This window comes from Oratosquilla oratoria, chromosome 30 (assembly GCF_046742065.1).
Source record: "Oratosquilla oratoria isolate Oo_2021 chromosome 30, ASM4674206v1, whole genome shotgun sequence".
Lineage (NCBI taxonomy): Eukaryota > Metazoa > Arthropoda > Malacostraca > Stomatopoda > Squillidae > Oratosquilla > Oratosquilla oratoria.
Window position 1 is genome coordinate 31,801,596 of NC_134806.1, and position 17,868 is coordinate 31,819,463.

At 38.6% G+C, this 17,868-nt stretch overlaps 1 protein-coding gene across 10 annotated transcripts in view; it reads right to left on the reverse strand.

Annotated features, from left to right (window-relative positions):
* tutl (immunoglobulin superfamily member turtle) overlaps positions 1-17,868 on the reverse strand; it is a 302,646-nt gene that overhangs the window by 236,957 nt on the left and 47,821 nt on the right. For all 10 annotated transcript variants that reach the window (XM_076212759.1, XM_076212758.1, XM_076212755.1 and 7 more), the window contains exon 8: positions 3,842-3,922. In XM_076212759.1, the coding sequence (XP_076068874.1) occupies positions 3,842-3,922 (81 nt within the window). The remainder of the gene's footprint in view (positions 1-3,841; positions 3,923-17,868) is intronic.

The window sequence follows — 17,868 nt, forward strand, 5'->3', positions numbered from 1 at the left end:
TAACTTGCTTGGCCAACAAGCATCCATATATATATATATATATATATATATACATATATATATATATGTACACACACGAGGTCTGTTAAAAAAGTATCTGACCTTAATTTTTCATATTGAAAAAATGAAGCTAGCGTGGCATGGTTTGGTGCATGTATGTAAGTGACCTTAATGTGCATGCATGAATGTTTTCCTGTCTGCAGAAGCTGTCAATTGATGGCAGTCTACCAATGAGTGAGGACATGTGAACACCATCAGATTTTCATTTTTGACAAAATGATGGAAAAACTTGAACAGCGCTACTGCATCAAATTTTGTGTAAAGCTTAGCAATGCTGAAATGGAAATGACCCACAAGATCCAACAAGCCTTCGGGGACAAAGCAGTGGGCACCACACAGATAAAGGAGTGATGCAACTGCTTCAAAGGTGGGTGGACATCAGTGGAGAGTGAAGCACACTGGTAAGCCTTCAACATCCCAAAATGAGATTGTTAATAACCAATTGATGACCTTGGTGATGCAAGATCATTGAGTCATGATCAAAGAACTTGCAGACAAGGTGGGCAGCAGCATTAGATCTGTTCATACCATTTTGAAGGAGGATTTGGGCTTCAGGAAAATCTCAGTGAAGTGTGTACCAAAGCTGCTAAAAATTGAGCAGAGGCAAATACATTTGGAGATCACACAGGACATGCGACTACGAACAATGATCCCAACTTCCTCAATACAGTGATCACTGACAATTACTTCTCTGAGTTTATGGATGTGACCCAGAAACCAAGCTGCAGTCATCACAATGGAAGCATCCAACATCCCTGTGAGGAGGCGGAGGAGGCAGGTCTGCAGCAACATCAAAGTCATGCTGACCATCTTCTTTGACTCCAGTAGCGTGGTTCATCATGAATATGCACCGCACAGCAAAATGGTTCATCATGAACATGCACCACACAGCAAAAAAAACACCAAGGAGCATTACCAAGATACTGTGTTGCCTTTGTGATGCTGTGCAATGCAAATGGCCAGACACATGGCCAGTGGGCAACTGGCAGCTCCATCATGATAATGCATCTGCCCATTCTTCGCATTTCATACAGAGTTTCCTGGCCAAACATAAACCTGTGCTTCATCAGTCCCTCTACTCTCCTGACATGCCCTCTACTTTCCTGACATGCCTACATTAATAAATCAGTAGACACTGGTTTTGTGCCTACTGCTTGGAAGCAAGCAAACGTTGTTCCTGTTTTTAAGAAGGGAGATAGATCATCTATATGCAACTACAGGCCAATCAGTTTGACATCGGTTATAGGAAAAATGCTTGAATCAATAATAGTAAATAGACTCAAGAGAACACATCGAAAGACATAATTTAATTCGTGATTCACAGCATGGTTTCTCCAAGGGTAAGTCATGTGTGACTAATCTTCTATCCTTTTACATAAAAGTATATAAGGCGTCAGATAAAAATGATAATTACGATATTATTTACCTTGACTTTAGCAAAGCATTCGATAAGGTACCACACCAGAGACTACTAAATAAAATCAAAGCCCATGGCATAGGAGGAAAAGTGTTAGAATGGATTAGAGCTTGGATTAGTAACAGAAAACAGCGGGTCACCATAAATGGAGTAAAATCTAGGTGGGGCAACGTTACTAGTGGGATCCCCCAGGGCTCTGTTTTGGGTCCCTTGTTTTTCATTATGTACATAAACGACTTAGACGACGGGATAAAGTGATGTTAGTAAGTTTGTGGACAACACTAAAATAGGATGCCTAATTAGGTCAGGAGACAACGCAGAGATTCTGCAGGATGATCTTAACAAATTGTTCACATGGTCGGTGAAATGGCAAATGAACCTCAATATCTCTAAGTATAGCATGTTAAACGTAGGGCTACACAACCCTGAAAATAGATACGGCTTAGATAACACGCTTTTAGAGAAAATTGAGTGCGAGAGAGACTTGGGAGTTCTAGTGAGTCCAGACCTTAAAACCAGGAAACAGTGCATTAGCACCAGGAATAAAGCTAACAGAGCATTAGGCTTCATTGCTAGGATGGTAATGAATAGAAGTGCAGAGGTAATTATTAAACTCTATCTAGCGATAGTTAGACCCATCCTTGACTATGCGGTACAGTTTTGGTCTCTGTCCTACAGAATGGACATCAATTCACTAGAATCAGTACAGAGAAGAATGACCAAAATGATACATGGACTCAGAAATTTGCCTTATGAGGAGAGGCTTAGGCACCTTAACTTACACTCTCTGGAAAGACGCAGAGTGCGGGGTGATCTAATAGAGGTGTTCAAGTGGATCAAAGGCTTTAACAAGGGTGATGCAAACAAGGTCATCATATTAAAACAACAGGGCAGGACTCACAGTAATGGTTATAAACTGGACAAATTTAGATTTAAAAAGGAAATAGGCAAGAATTGGCTTACTAATAGGGTGGTCGACGAATGGAATAAACTTAGTAACCATGTAGTAAGTGCTGAAACTATCAATTGTTTTAAGAAATGATTAGACAAATTTATGGATGGGGATGACAGGTGGTGATGGATGTGGAGATGTCTAGTGTAGGCCTTATGGTCTCTTGCAGTCTCCTTCATTCTTATGTTCTTATGTCTTATGTGATTTCTGGCTTAATATGAAAAAAGTTGTATATAATTCAAGTACAGCAGATACAACCAAACCTCATTCAAGAGCACTGACTTCACCTCACAAAGAGGAAAATCACCAATATGTAGCCTACCAATAAAGAACCCTTGTAGCATGTGCGGAGTAATGCCTTGGTATAAAACAGAAAAAATAAAATGCTTTCACTCCCTCCAGCTTAAATCATATGAAACATACAATAAATAATGCAACTATGCTGTAGGTACTGCAGGCAAAACAAAACCAAGATAACTTTTGAAAAACAGTCATTTGTTATATTTTTCAATAAACAATAGTAAATATGAACTTCATACTTATAAAAGGAAACAATATTCATACATACATACATATAGCAAAGGCTTTTTCCACCTTACGAGGGAGGTAGACAAAAATCAATATTCATGATTATAAATATAAAAGAGGGAGGGAGGGATGGTGAATGTGGGTGGAGTGTATGGTGATGAAAAGGGTGGGAGTATTTACCTAGTTGTATTATACAGGAAGGGAGCTATGCTTGAGGTGACCCGTCTTTGTATCTTTCAGCATCAAGTTTTTTCTTAAAATCTTGAATAGTGTTTGCACACACTGTTTCTTTATCTAAATTATTCCAGATATCCAGCACTCTGTGTGGGAAGCTATTTTTTTTTTCAGATCTCTTCTATAGTTATCCTTTTTGAGTTTCTTTTCATGTCCTCTTGTTTTTCCATTGTCACATTTTAGTAAATCATTCCTATCAAGGATTTCCATTCCTTTTATGATTCTATAGTCAGTAGATCACCTCTTTCTCTTCTCTGCTCCAGTGTTGGTAGTTCCAATTTGGATAATCTTTGTTTGTATGTTAAATTGGAAAGAGCTGGTGCCAACTTTGTTGTTGCTCTCTGTATTCTTTCTAATTTCTTTATATTCTTTTTAGTACTGGGTGTCCATAGTGCCACTGCGTATTCCAGTTTTGGTCTTATTAATGTAACTAATATTTTTTTTTTTAATAATTTCTTCATCCAAATAGTCAAATACCACTTTGATTGACCTTAATAGGTTGAAGGTTTCTCTGACTATTTTGTTTATATGTTTGTCCGGTGTCATGTCTTTGCTGATTATTACTCCAAGGTCTCTCTTGTAAGGGGGAAAAGCCCTTGGTATATGTATGTATATATAAATATAAAAACAAATTTGTGTAAATAACAAACCTCCATATCTCCAGAAGAACCTGCAGTACCATGGCGATTGTAAGGAGTACAGCTGTACCTGCCCTGGTGACTCTGATTCACCTGTAAGAATAACATGAAAAAAAAAATTATCTCAGACTTTAATGATATAAAATATCCATAATTTCATTAATTTTATACTATCTATTCTATTTATTTGTATATACATTTTTTGTCAATCAGTCAGTCAATACACTGCCCCAGTTCTCTTGCAAGAGACCCACAGCCCCCAGGATGTCAGTCACAACCACTAGTTCAGCCTATACTTCACTTAGTAAAGAGTAAAGATTTTGTATGGCACTCTGGAACCAACTATTATACCAGAGTATCTGTGCATTTGTATATAGGTGTCTACTTATATGAACCAATTCTAAACATAAAAAGACTGTGGGAAACAAGTAGAAGTGATTCTTCATGGAGTAATACACTGTTGAATATACCAATGAACAATATAATGACTCAATGTGTCAAAGAAAGAACAAGATATAGAGGCCAAATACACCAGCAAGACTGAACTTAATCAGGCTCGCCCAAAGTGGCTCGACAAAGAAACTGAAAAAAGTATTGCTAAAAAGAGACAGGCTTATAAGAAATATAAGTGCTCGGGTGCATCTAATGACTATGAAAGTTATGTATCAATACAGAGAGATTTAAAAAAGACAATAAGAAAAAGAAAATGACAATACGAAATGAACATCGCTGAGAAATCCAAAGAGAATCCCAAAGAATTCTATAGTTACATTAGAGATAAAAAGGTTGTTAGGAATCACATTGGTCCACTATTATCTGCTGACGGTCAACTTGAATATTCAAATGAAGGAATGTGTAATCTCTTAAACAATTATTTTAGCTCGGTATTCGTAAACGAAACACCTCAAAGTGAATTCCAAACTGAAACTTGTGAAAAGTCTGGGGTAAACTTACTCACTACGGTAAATATAACAAAAGAAACAATTAAAAGGTGTATAGACAAACTCAAAGTTAATAAAACACCAGGGCCTGACGGTTGGCATCCAAGAATCTTAAAGGAAATGAAAAATGAGATTGTTGTTCCATTAGAAATTATTTTCAAGAAATCCATCATATCCGGAGATGTCCCAAGAGAATGGAAGCTAGCTAACGTTACTCCCATATTCAAAAAAGGTGACAAAAAGAAACCAAATAACTATAGGCCTATTAGTTTGACTTCGATCGTAGGAAAAATAATGGAAACTATCATCAGAGATGCTATCGAATATCATTTAGAAAGTAACCGCTTGATAAATGATAGCCAACATGGTTTCAGACGGAAACGTTCTTGCGTGACTAACTTACTCGAATTCTACAACACAGTTGTCTCGAATTATGACAAAAGAAACAATATAGATTTAATATATCTAGACTTTGCAAAAGCTTTTGATACCGTCCCACACGAAAGACTACTTACTAAATTAGCTTTGCATGGAATAAGTGGTAGCCTATTAGGTTGGACTAGTAATTGGTTGAAAGGTCGAAAACAGAGAGTTGTTTTAAATGGAAAAACTTCTGGATGGAAAAGTGTTGCAAGTGGAGTTCCTCAGGGTTCCGTTCTTGGGCCACTTCTATTCATAGTATATATAAATGATATAGACCATGGACTAAAATCTACTGTTTCCAAATTTGCTGATGATACAAAACTGTGCGGAGTGGCAAATGATCACTCAAACCAATTAGATATTCAAGAAGATTTAGATAAATTACAGCAATGGTCTGAAAAGTGGCTGATGAAATTTAACACAAGTAAATGCAAGGTAATGCACATAGGTAAAAATAACAGCAAGTACGATTACAAGTTATTTGGAAATTCGTTAACAAAAGTGGATAGTGAAAAAGATCTCGGCGTAATTATCAGTAACGACCTCAAATCATCCAAGCAGTGTATTTCAGCCTCTGAGAAAGCAAATAAGATTCTGGGACTGATTGCGCGATCTTTTGATTTCAAAAGTCCATCACTCATTAACAAGCTATATAAATCGTTAGTTCGTCCACATTTGGAATATGCTGTTTCCGTATGGTCACCGAATCTCATTAAAGACATTGACAGACTGGAAAAAGTACAACGGCGAGCCACAAAACTGATTCCAAATATCAAAAATAAATCATACGAAAATCGACTTAAGCACATGAATCTGTTTTCCCTAAAAAAGCGTAGACTCAGAGGTGACTTGATACAGGTCTTTAAGATTTTAAAGGGAATTGACAACATCAAAAGTGACCAAATTTTCACATTGAATGAGAATCAGACAAGAAACAATGGTCTCAAACTGTCCGGAAATAGATTCAATTTGGAAGTAGGTAGAAACAACTTTGCCAACCGTGTAGTTAATGAATGGAATAAACTTCCTGCACAGGTAGTGCAATGTAGTTCAGTTCGAAGCTTTAAGAATCATTTAGATAAATACCTAAGTAAGATGCTGTAATTATTATAATTTATGTTATATTATTTGTTTTTGTTTTGTTATAATTTGTGTCTGATTTTCATTTATTATTAGTTATATGTCAATTTATTATCATTTACTATTTACCTGTTTGTTTGTTATTCAACTATAACAATGCATTTATTTATGTATTTTAATTGTTATTTACATTGTTATAGTTTTAATTTATTATTAATATGATTTTTTTTTTCTTCTTTTTTTTTTTTTTTTTTTCTTTTTTTTTTTTTTGCATCCGACCTAGATATGGATCAAAAGGTCTCCTGTCGGCATGCTTTGCCTTTGTAATCCTTTGCCTTTGTAAAATATACTACAGATAGAAGCTATCATATAGTTCTCAAATTTAACATGGCATTAGGGAATGCATAATAGAGACAAGTTATATAGAAAAGGTAGATACAACTTCACCAAAGCAAACTAAACAAGAGTGAAAAAATTCTGTGAAGAAATTCACAGATAATTCAGTAAGATAATTAAGATATAGAAGAAATGGGATGTCTTCCTGAAATTTTACAACTTTGATGAGGAGAAATATATGTCAAGAAAGATTGGGGGAAAAAAAATCAGGTGTGAGACAGAAATGAGAGAGAGATAGAGAGAAAGAGAGAGAGTGTATTTACCTAGTTGTATTTTACAGGAAGGGGAGCTATGCTCGTGGTGTCCGTCTTCATATCTCATTTTATCTAGACTGTTTTTAAGTTTTTGTATTGTTTTTGCACACACCACATTCTTATCTAACTTGTTCCAAAAGTCTATTACCCTGTGGGGAAAACTGTTCTTTTTAAAGGTCTCTTCTATAACTGTCTTGATTTTCTTTCTGTGTCCTCTTGTATCTCTACTATCCCATTTTATTAGATCCTCTCTATCAATAGTTTCTATGCCTTTCATGATTCTATAAATAGTTATCAAGTCTCCTCTCTCTCTTCTTTGCTCTAATGTCTGTAGTTCAAGTTTTGCTAGTCTCTCTTCATATGATAGTTCTGAGAGTGTTGGTGCCAATTTCGTAATTGCTCTTTGTATTCTTTCAAGTTTTGTTATACATTTTTTTTGTACTTGGTGACCACGTCGTCGCTGCATACTCCAATCTTGGTCTTATCAAAGTGACCAGTATTTTCTTCACCATTTCTTCATCCAGGATTGTAAATACCACTTTGATTGTTCTTATTAAATCATAAGTTTCTCCAAAAATTTTGTTTATATGTTTCTCAGGGGACATATTATTCATAATAATGACTCCTAGGTCCTTCTCATTTTCTACTTTATATGATCCTACTATTCTTTTTTTGCTTTTTCCAAATTCCATTATACTACACTTCTTAATATTGAATTCTATCTCCCACTTCCTACTCTGTTCCCATACTTTACTGAGATCACTCTGCAGTGACTCACAATCTTCTTCATTGTCGTCCGCAAAGAAGCTCATATAACTTTCAGTTCCTTTATCTATATCATTAATATATATAGCAAACATTATTGGGGCCAAAACTGTTCCTTGTGGAACTCCACTTATCACTTCATCCCAATTAGAATGTCTCTTATCACCACTCTCATTTTTCTTTCATGCAACAAATCTTCCATCAACTTCAGTAGTTTGCCCTGTATTCCTCCTGCAGTTTCTAATTTCATTAGCAATTTCTTATGTGGCACCTTACCAAAAGCTTTTTTTTCAGGTCTAGAAATGCACAATCAGCCCATCCATCTCTTTCTTGTATTGTATCTATTAGTCTTGAATAGAAACATCAAATCTGTGACACATGATCTTCCTTGTCTAAATCCAAATTGCCTCGGATTTAGTACATTTCCCCCCCCCCCAAATGCCTTACCCATCTAATTTTAATAATTCTTTCACAAGTTTTTGCTACCGTACTTGGGGTATTGGCTGCATGTTATTGTAGCAGAGTAGCATGCAGTTGATACTTTAGGGTCTATATGGGGCACCCCTATGGACCAGACCCACACATCATTTTGTCTGTGTGATAGAGGAAAACTCTGTTCACAGAGAAATGATGACAATTTTATGAGATCCATTCAAAAAGTATCCGACCTTGGTCCATAAAGAAAAGATTTGTGTACATTTCAAAACTTTTATTCAATCATTTTCAAAGTACTCCCCTTGGGAGTGCACACACTTCTCCCAGCGGTGCTGCCACTGCTGGTAACATCTCTGGAATGCCGAAATTGGAATGTTATAGAGCTCTGCCATAATTTTTCTCATAATTTCCTCTCTCGACTCAAAGCGCTTCCCTTTAAGGGTTGTTTTCAGTTTAGGGAAGAGCCAGAAGTCACAAGGTGCCACGTCTGGAGAGTAGGGAGGGTGCCGAACAAGTGGAGTATTGTTTTTGGCCAGGTAAGCTTGGATCAGGTGGGCAGAATGAGCAGGTGCATTGTCATGGTGAAGTTGTCAGTTGTGCGCAGCCCACATTTGCAGTCGTTTTCATCGCACAGTATTGCGAAGGTGTCGCATAACTTCCAGATAATACTCCTTATTAATTGTTTGTCCTGCTGGTGCATATTCATGATGCACAATACCACTGGAGTCAAAAAAACATGTCAACATTACCTTGACATTGCTCCGAACCTGTCGTGCTTTTTTTGGTCTTGGTGATGTCTGATGTTTCCATTGTGATGACTGAAATTTTGTTTCCGGGTCGTATCCATACACCCATGTCTCATCACCAGTGATGATGGTCTTCATGAAGTCAGAATCACTGTTAGCACAGTCAAGCAGGTCTTGTGCAATTTCCAGGTGGAGTTGTTTCTGCTGTTCCACCAGCAACTTTGGAACAAATTTTGTAGACACTCGTCGCATGGCCAAATCTTCGGTTAAAATTGTATGAACTGATCCTGTGCTTATTCCTACTTCTCCGACAATCTCGTTGATGGTTATACGACGGTCGTCCTCCACTATTCGATGAACATTCGCAATGAATTCTTCGTTTCTGCTGGTGGATGGCCTGCCAGACCATGGCTTGCTCTCAACTGAGGTTTGTCCTTGCTTGAAGCGGTTATACCACTCCTTTATCTGTGTTATTCCCATGGCTTCATCGCCAATGGCTTGCTGAATCATCTGGATAGTTTGCACTTGTGTATCACCAAGCTTGTGGCAGAACTTAATGCAATAGCGCTGCTCGATGCGCTCCGACATGTTGCGTAAGGATGATAATCCGACGAGTACGTACTGGATGACTGCACTCTAGCCTTAACAGATGGGAACTGGCGCACACTACAGCTTTTAAAATTTCCACACATGCGCAGTAAGGGTGCCGTCAACAGCCACAAAAATGGATTCCTGAATGGTAAATTATTTTTCCTTTTATGGACCAAAGTCGGATACTTTTTGAATGGACCTCGTATACTATGACTGTCCCTCCGTTATGTTGTCCCCCAACCACTTGTTACTGTTCTGTACCATTTCTCTGAATATTCATTTCCTTTTTTTGCCTACTCTGTGGTGGGGGAAGAGAATGCTACCACCAAGTCTTTCCACTTGAGTCGTTTGAGGCGACAAAAAACAGGACAGGGGATGGGATTAGGAGCCCTACTACCTGTAGCCCCAAAGGGGACATTCCTAAAAAAAATAAAGACATAAGAGGATCTGGGAGTTTTCAAACCAGTACCCTAAGGTTTGGGTCTTTTAATGTGCGTCGAAGTGGTACAGATGAGAGTAAAAGGGAAGAGATAGGCAGTATGTTTGCGAGAAGAAAGATGGATGTGCTGGCTTTGAGTGACTCTAAAATGAAAGGGAAGGGCGAGTGTGAGTTTGGGAGTGTAGCTGGGAGGTACTCAGGAGTGAAGAGGGGACGAGGGAGAGAAGGGTGGCTATATTAGTAAGTGAAGAAATAAGTAAGCTTGTAGTGGAGTGGAAGGAGGCTGTAAGATTTTTAAAACCAGAGGATTCGTAAAGTTATAAGCACAGAGTGCCTCCAACACGCTTTTGGAGCCACAGAAAAAGGTAAAGCTACCAGTATCCAGAGTTGCCACTTTCTCAACAGCAGCTAGAATAGCATACAGCTCAGCTGTAAAGATAGAGGCTGAAATAGAAAGAGCCCCTCTGCATAAAAAGTTGCTACTATAGACTCCAAACCCAATGCCAGCATCAGATTTGGAGCCATCAGTAAAGATATAAGTAGTATCACTATGCTCTACAACATGGTTCATAAAAATTGAACGGGCTTCAACCTCTGTCGTGTCTTTCTTAAAACCATTGAAATATTTACAAAAAGTCACTTCCGGTAGCTTCCAGGGAGGAGTTATTGATGGTTTGAAAGGTAATACCTCATGCATATTTCTATGTTAATTAAAATCTGCTTCACCCGAAAACCATATGGTTGAGGAGATTTTGGATGAGCTTCATAAAAGTTAAAATAGGTTTCCTTAGTTACCATTTTAAAAGTTATAGATTCAGGGAGCCTCTGTAGTCTGTACCAATATCTTAGTAAGACTGGCAATAAATATCCAGGGGTAATTCGCCCGCATCTACCAAAAGACTTGGAATAGGCGAAGTTTTAAATGCACCAGTAGCTAGGCGGATGCTTGCATGGTGTATCAAATCAAGCATTTTGAGCTGGTTTGGAGAGGCTGAAGAATAGATCTTGCAACCATACGAGATTTTTGAAAACATAAGTGTCTTATACAACTTCAGTAATGTTTTTCTATCTTCAACCCAAGAAGTATGAGCCAATACTTTTAGAATGTTCATTGCATTACTGCATTTATTTTTCAGATATTTCAAATGGGCAGTCCATGTCAATCTTTGGTCTGGAACATGCATCGTGATGAAGATCAGAACAGTTAATACAGAGTTTAACATTTTTACATACTTTCGATGAGTGGCCATACTTAATACAATTGAAACATTGCATTGGTCTTTGGTGGAAGGGTCTTACTCTCACTTGTTCGTTCTCAAATGTTATATGGGAATGTATGTCAGAGTCGATGAATGTTGAAATTATCATACCAGTATTAGATGCCTTTTTTACTTTCCATACTGTAGAGGGGCTCATGTTCAGGATTACAGTTTCTGTCAAGTCATACAGATCTTTGTCAAAGATGACTCCTCTTCCATAACTAAAGTTTAAATGAGGCTTGATCTCCTTAAGCATTTCATTATCTTTAACCTGCATCAGAAGCATCATCTGGGCTTGCGTTTTGGATTTTGCATGTACTAGCACAGTGAATTTTCCAAAGCGGGAAATGTCTCCACTTTTAATGCCACCTACTTTCTTTTGGAGGTACCTGCTAAATTTGTAATAATTATAATTTTCTTCCTTTGCTGTAGCAATCAACCACATAGGAGGATTGGGAGTCCTTGAGTAATCATCATCTAGTTGCTGATCAATAGCTGGAGCCCATTCAGATGGTACATATATGTCTAGATTAGTTGGAACTCTGTCTGTTAAAGCTCCTCGTAAATCAGATTCACATATTTTTAGGCTGCCTATGTTACAGCTGGCTTTGAGTGCATCCTCATATTTACTAAAATTAACCCAAGCTTCCCACTTTTGTTTATTTTCAAGGAAGTTCATTCGAATTTCTGAGATATTACCAAAGTCACCTAGGGTATTTGAGATAATCTCATAGTTACATTGGAAAGGAATATCTTCAATGTGAAGAACTCTAAGATTTTTAATGTTTGTTGACTTTCCCGTCTGGGGCTTGATAGATTTATTCTGAGATTTGCCTTTTTCCTTATCCTTGGTTGTGCCGAGAGAGGAGTCCAAGTTAGGTCCAGGTTTGTCAGGAGGATCAGGAGGGTCTGGGGGTGGAGGTATAGGTGCCAGTTTGTTACTTGCTGCAGAGTTATCGTTTTCTGCATTGGTTGTGGCCATATTTGAAAGTTAGTTAAGAGAAATGCATGGAAGAAAGATACTATGGCCTCCCAATGCCTTGGGAGGTGAAGGAAAGTTCCCCATAGGACCAGAAAGTTCCAGAATATGGTCATTTACACATGCAGGACCTCGGAATTGAGCTGTAGACTTTGACAACCCGATTTGTCCTCTGGAGTTTTGTCCCATAAAGAATGGGGCCAGCGTAGTCATCCTGCATGTGTACTGGAAAGGGGGGAAAGGAAGTCAGCAGCCAGGTACCTTCCTCACAAACATGTATTCCCCAGTCGGCGGGCTTTCGGCCCTCGCAGGGAGTAGGGACCTCACAGTATACATCCCCACTTGACAGGGTTCAAGCATGCAGCTTGGAAGGCACTAGGTTACCAGAACCTGCCCAGTAAGTACAAGAGAAAGACTGGAGTGTAGAGCTGGGTAGGCAATATGAAGAAGAGGGATAGACGAGTTCACCAAGGGGAAGAGTGACGGGTTGTCCATCTACCGTATATACTCGTCTATAGGTCGAAATCTTAAGGAATTTTTTTAGGCCAAAACCTAGGGGTCGACCTATACACAAGTAATAATCTTGTTAGGTTGAAATCCAGACATGACAAGAAAGGCTAGGAAGAACTCTTACCTTTTCTTTAGGTTCAGAAATCAAAATATTTACCTACTAAATACTACCAGTAAACAATGGGTACATAAAATACACGGTACGTACTAAAACATGTAAAATTCCTTCTAGATACGGTAACCCCATACTGTGGTTTTACCTGTTTGTTAAATTTCTTAACACAGGCGAGCTTATTATATCATGTATACTATTACAGTACCCATAATTGTTTAAAAAAAATAATGAAATGCTGTGATATTCTCAATTTTTTTTTTCTTTTTTTTTTATAATTTAGTTTCGACCATGGGCGCAATATAGCAATAGAAAATTAATCATTAACTTTATAAATTAAAATGTATCAACGTAATATGCAATTTTGTGGGCGGAAGTGAAAATGAAAAATACCTTGCCACAAGCATAGGATCGGAACGCCATCTTGTCTGTCAATTGACGGCCTCGGTGTTTCCGACAGTACCTCGCCAGGTACATTTTCTTGAAGGAATGTTATGGAGCGGAGATACATGCATTCCTTCAAGTTGCAAGAACTTTGTATAGCCAGCAAGCTAAGTGGTTGAAAAGCCCGCCAACTTCTCATTTCTTCGTCGTCAGCATGTATCATAACAAATATGACGTATTATTCGTCCGACACGACTTCATTACTTAAGAAATTTTTTAGCATCTTTCTTGTTTTTTTTTTTTATTTCTGATCACAAAATTGCATATTACGTTGATACATTATAATCTACAAAATTAATAATCAATTTTTATTGCTATGTTGCGCCCTTGGTCGAAACTAAAAATTTACCTAAATTTAGCTTTCTACATGGTATATGTTATTGTTACCAAAACAATGCATGGATCTCACCATCACGAAAACAAACTGTTCAGTATTGCCAACTTGTTACTGTTACAGTGACACATGGTATAACCCTAAATATTTTAACTGAAATCCACCAAAATCGTTTTCCTTGATGTCGTCATCTTCACCACCAAACAGCTCCTCCCACTCACTTCTGTGTCGAGTATCGTCATACGAATCAACCTCATCAGCCATAGGAACATCAACATCATCTTTCTCCTCCACATTATCATTAGCCTGATCATCCGCACAGTTGAGATTACAAGACTAACTCTGAGTGTTGGTTAAATTTTTTTCTAACGAAACACGCCTACCCAGTTTATTCCGAATACCGTACTTGGTAATCTACCGTACTTGGCAATCTGTTCAAGTTTTTCACTCCGCTGAACTGGCAATTTCAGTGAAACTTATTAAATATTAAAATCAGTGAACTTGAAAAAACATAAACCAGAATACATCAGAATTAATGAAGTGAAAAAACCATAATAATCAATTGCTATACCAGGCAAGCCATGCTACTTCAAAGCATTAAGGCAGTGGAATGCTCACAGCACCAAAAACAAAAACAAACCACTCGACCTATACATGAGGTATATGGAAAATTCCAGATTTTTTGGCCAAAAATGGGGGGTCGACCTATAGACGAGTATATACGGTATTACCTATCCAGTTAGTGCCAGCACAAACTGGAAGTGGAAGGAGGGAAAAATGGAATATTAGGCTGAGGGTGAAAAGGTGGCCAACAGGTTTAGTCTGGAAGCTTTGGGTCAACCTTAGCAGCATGGTCAACCCTACCAGGGTGGAAGACTACCCCACTGCCACTGCTTGACCCTTCATTGCTTCACGCAAGCCCCCCAACTTCATCAAAGTACAGATTGACCTCTCATTAACGGACACCGCATTACTGGATATTGGATGCAAAGAACAAAATCCACTGGTCTGGTCCAGCATTTTAAATTTCGCGGGTAGGGTGAATGCGTCCGTTAGTTCGCCGTTTGTCCGCTGAGTGGCTGATGGCATGATGGCACGCACTTTGTTTTGTTTACTTGTTAACAAGATCTTGATCGGTGTGGATGTTTAGACGTTTATTAGCTGTGTTTGCAGTGTTTTCAGTGTTTTTGGTGATCTCCTCCCCAATACAAACACACACAAAAACCACTCCAAATCAATGGATTATTCACATCAATGGACACTGTTAACCCCCTTTTAGTCTGTTAATAAGAGGTCAATCTGTTCTGGGCCCTTGGGGGGAAAATAGAGGAGAAATAGGAAAAGATGAAGTGAAAGCAGCTATTAAGATGATGAGAGCAGGTAAGGCACCTGGGTTGGATGGATGCCATGCAGAATGTCTGAAGAAAGGAGGTACAGTTATAGTGGACTGGCTGGTGAGGTTATTTAATGTTTGTTTATGAGAGGGTAGAATGCTGGAGGACTGGAGGAGTACTCCGCCTGTATAGTTCCGCTTTACAAGGGAAAGGGGGACAAGTGTGAGTGTAGTAGTTTCAGAGGGATCAGTTTGTTGAGTGTAGTTGGGAAGGCTTATGGGAGGGTCTTGACTGAGAGGATTAGGAGAGGAACGGTGGTTTTAGGACAGGTAGGGGTTGTGTAGATCAGATTTTTGTGGTAAGACAGATATGCGAGAAAGCTATAGGAAAAGGTAAGATATTTTTTGGGCTTTTATGGATCTGGAAAAGGCTTACGACAGGGTAGACAGGAATTCACTGTGGGAGGTACTGCAGACATATGGGATAGGAGGAAACCTGTAGAGGAGTCAAGAGTTTTTATGATAGTAGAGCTTGTGTTAGGATTAGAAATGGAGAGAGTGAATGGTTTGAGGTAAAGGTGGGACTTCGTCAGGGATGTGTTATTTCCCCCTGGCTGTTCAATCCATACATGTATGGGGTGGTGCAAGAGGTGAATGCAAGGGTTGTGGGTCAGGGGTTGGAGATGGTTAAAGAAAATAGAGAAAAGTGGGAAATAGGCCAGTTGTTTGCTGACGACACTGCGCTAATAGCAGGATCAGAGGAGGGATTGAGGAAGTTAGTGACAGAGTTTGAGAAGGTGTGTGAAAGAAGGAAGCTGAAGATAAATATGGGCAAAAGGAAGGTGATGAGATGTACAAGGGGAGAGAGTGACAGCAGGCTGGAAGTGAGCATAAAGGGTGAGAGACTAGAGGAAGTGGATAGTTTTAGATACTTGGGTGCGAATGTGGCAGGAAAGGGAGGAGTGGGGGTGGAGGTAGAATGTAGATTGAGAGAAGCGAGTAAATGCCTTGGTGGATTAAAAAGTGTAATGAGAAATAGACATCTGAGAATGGATGTTTAGGAGGTTATATGAAGGAGTGATTGTGCCAACAGCACTGTATGGGGCAGAAACATGGAACATAAGAGAGGAAGAGATAGTTTGAATGTATTTGAGATGAAATGTCTGAGAAGTATGATAGGGGTTACTAGGCTAGAGCGAGAAATGAGGTGAGGAGAACAGGGGTGGAAAGGGAGCTGGGAGATAAGATTGATGAAAGAGTGTTAGGATGGTTTGGACACATGGAAAGAATGAGTGAAGAAAGATTAGTAAAAGAGGTGTGGAGGGCAGAGGTATGAGTGAATATGAAGGGGCGTCCTAGGATGAGATGAATGGATGGGGTGAAAGGGGCATTACAAAAGAGAGGAATGTCTGTTGAGGAAGGATGGGAGAGGACAGAAGATAGGGGTAAATGGAGAAGGCTTGTGTATGGATGATGCTGTGATGCATGAGGGGAGGTGGGTGGGGGATGGGGGGTGAGGAAGTATATATGAGAAAAATGTGACACAGCCTGAAGGGATTTCTCCCCTTCTCCTTTTCTGCATGAGGGAATGGAGAGGGGGGGGGGGTCGCTGAATTTATGAAGCGGTCTTGCTGTGGATGTGCTGTGTCTTGTGACACTGCTTCTGACCCAGGGCAATGGACAGGATGCAGGGATGACCTGTCATCCAGGAGGTGCCAAGATAAGAGGTAGGGTGGAGGGTGAAGGGGAGTGGAATATGTAGGGAATGGAATGGGTGGGAGTGGTTTCTATGCCCTTTTTCTTTTTGGCTATCCCCCATGTAAGGGGGAAAAAGCCTTTGGTATATGTATGTATGTATTCTTCCCTTTCTATATTGTTCATTTTTTCTCATGTCTTTTTCTTCATTTCGTTCCAGTTCTACTAATATGTGGTCACTTTTACTTAGTGGTGTCTTATATTCAATCTTGTCCACTATTTCAGGTTCTAATGTGATTATTAGGCCTAGTCTTGATGGCTCTTCCTCATTTCTATACCTAGTATTCTCTTGTATCCATTGTGTCATTGTATGTTCTATAATTACATCAAGTAGTACATATCCCCATATGTCATCTCCACCCTTCACTGTCATTTCTTCCCAGCAGATTTCTTTACAATTAAAGTCACCCATTATAATTATTCTTCCTCCATCACCCATTATATTATTTAGTGTTATCCTTGTGTCTTCTAACATATTCTTGTGTTCTCTTTCCTCCCACAAAGCCGTTTTAGGAGGCATATAATTTACCAAAAACTTCCTGCTCTTCTTGTTCCTGTCCTCTATTTCCATCATGATCATTTCCACTCTGTTCTTTCCATATGTAACATTCCTCACATTTATATCCTTGTTTTACTTCTCTGTTTCTAATCCAATAATTATATACACCATGTCCTACATTGTTGGGTGGTCATGGACATTTCAATTTGGTCTCCACAATTCCCATTATGTCAGGTTCCTTTTCCATCAGGTAATCATTCAGTTCATTCAAGCCTGTTATTAATCCAGGGCTGTGGAGTCGGAACACAAAACCTCCGACTCCGACTCCTCTATTTTTGGCACCACCGACTCCAACTCCTCTTCATGTAATTAACTGATTATGGCCTACATATTTTATAAAGCCTATACAACACACATACGCTCCAATCTTGAGTAGACTTATATCATTATAACTGGTTTATATCAAAGAATAATTATATATGTTATAGTGTGGCTTTTGTATGTTTGAACTCTTCATTAATACTTTATAAGTGAAGCAGAGACAAAATTTTTGAAAGGATATTGAAGAAAATTCATTAAAAAAAAGATTCTATAATGTAAGACATTTGGCATGATATATATCTTTGCAAATAAGTGATAGGTACGTTTCAAAAACAAAAATACTGTACTGTATAAGGTTGAAATATAACCTTTGTAAAGGATATACAAACCTAATAATAAAAAATATATAATGGAAGATTTTTT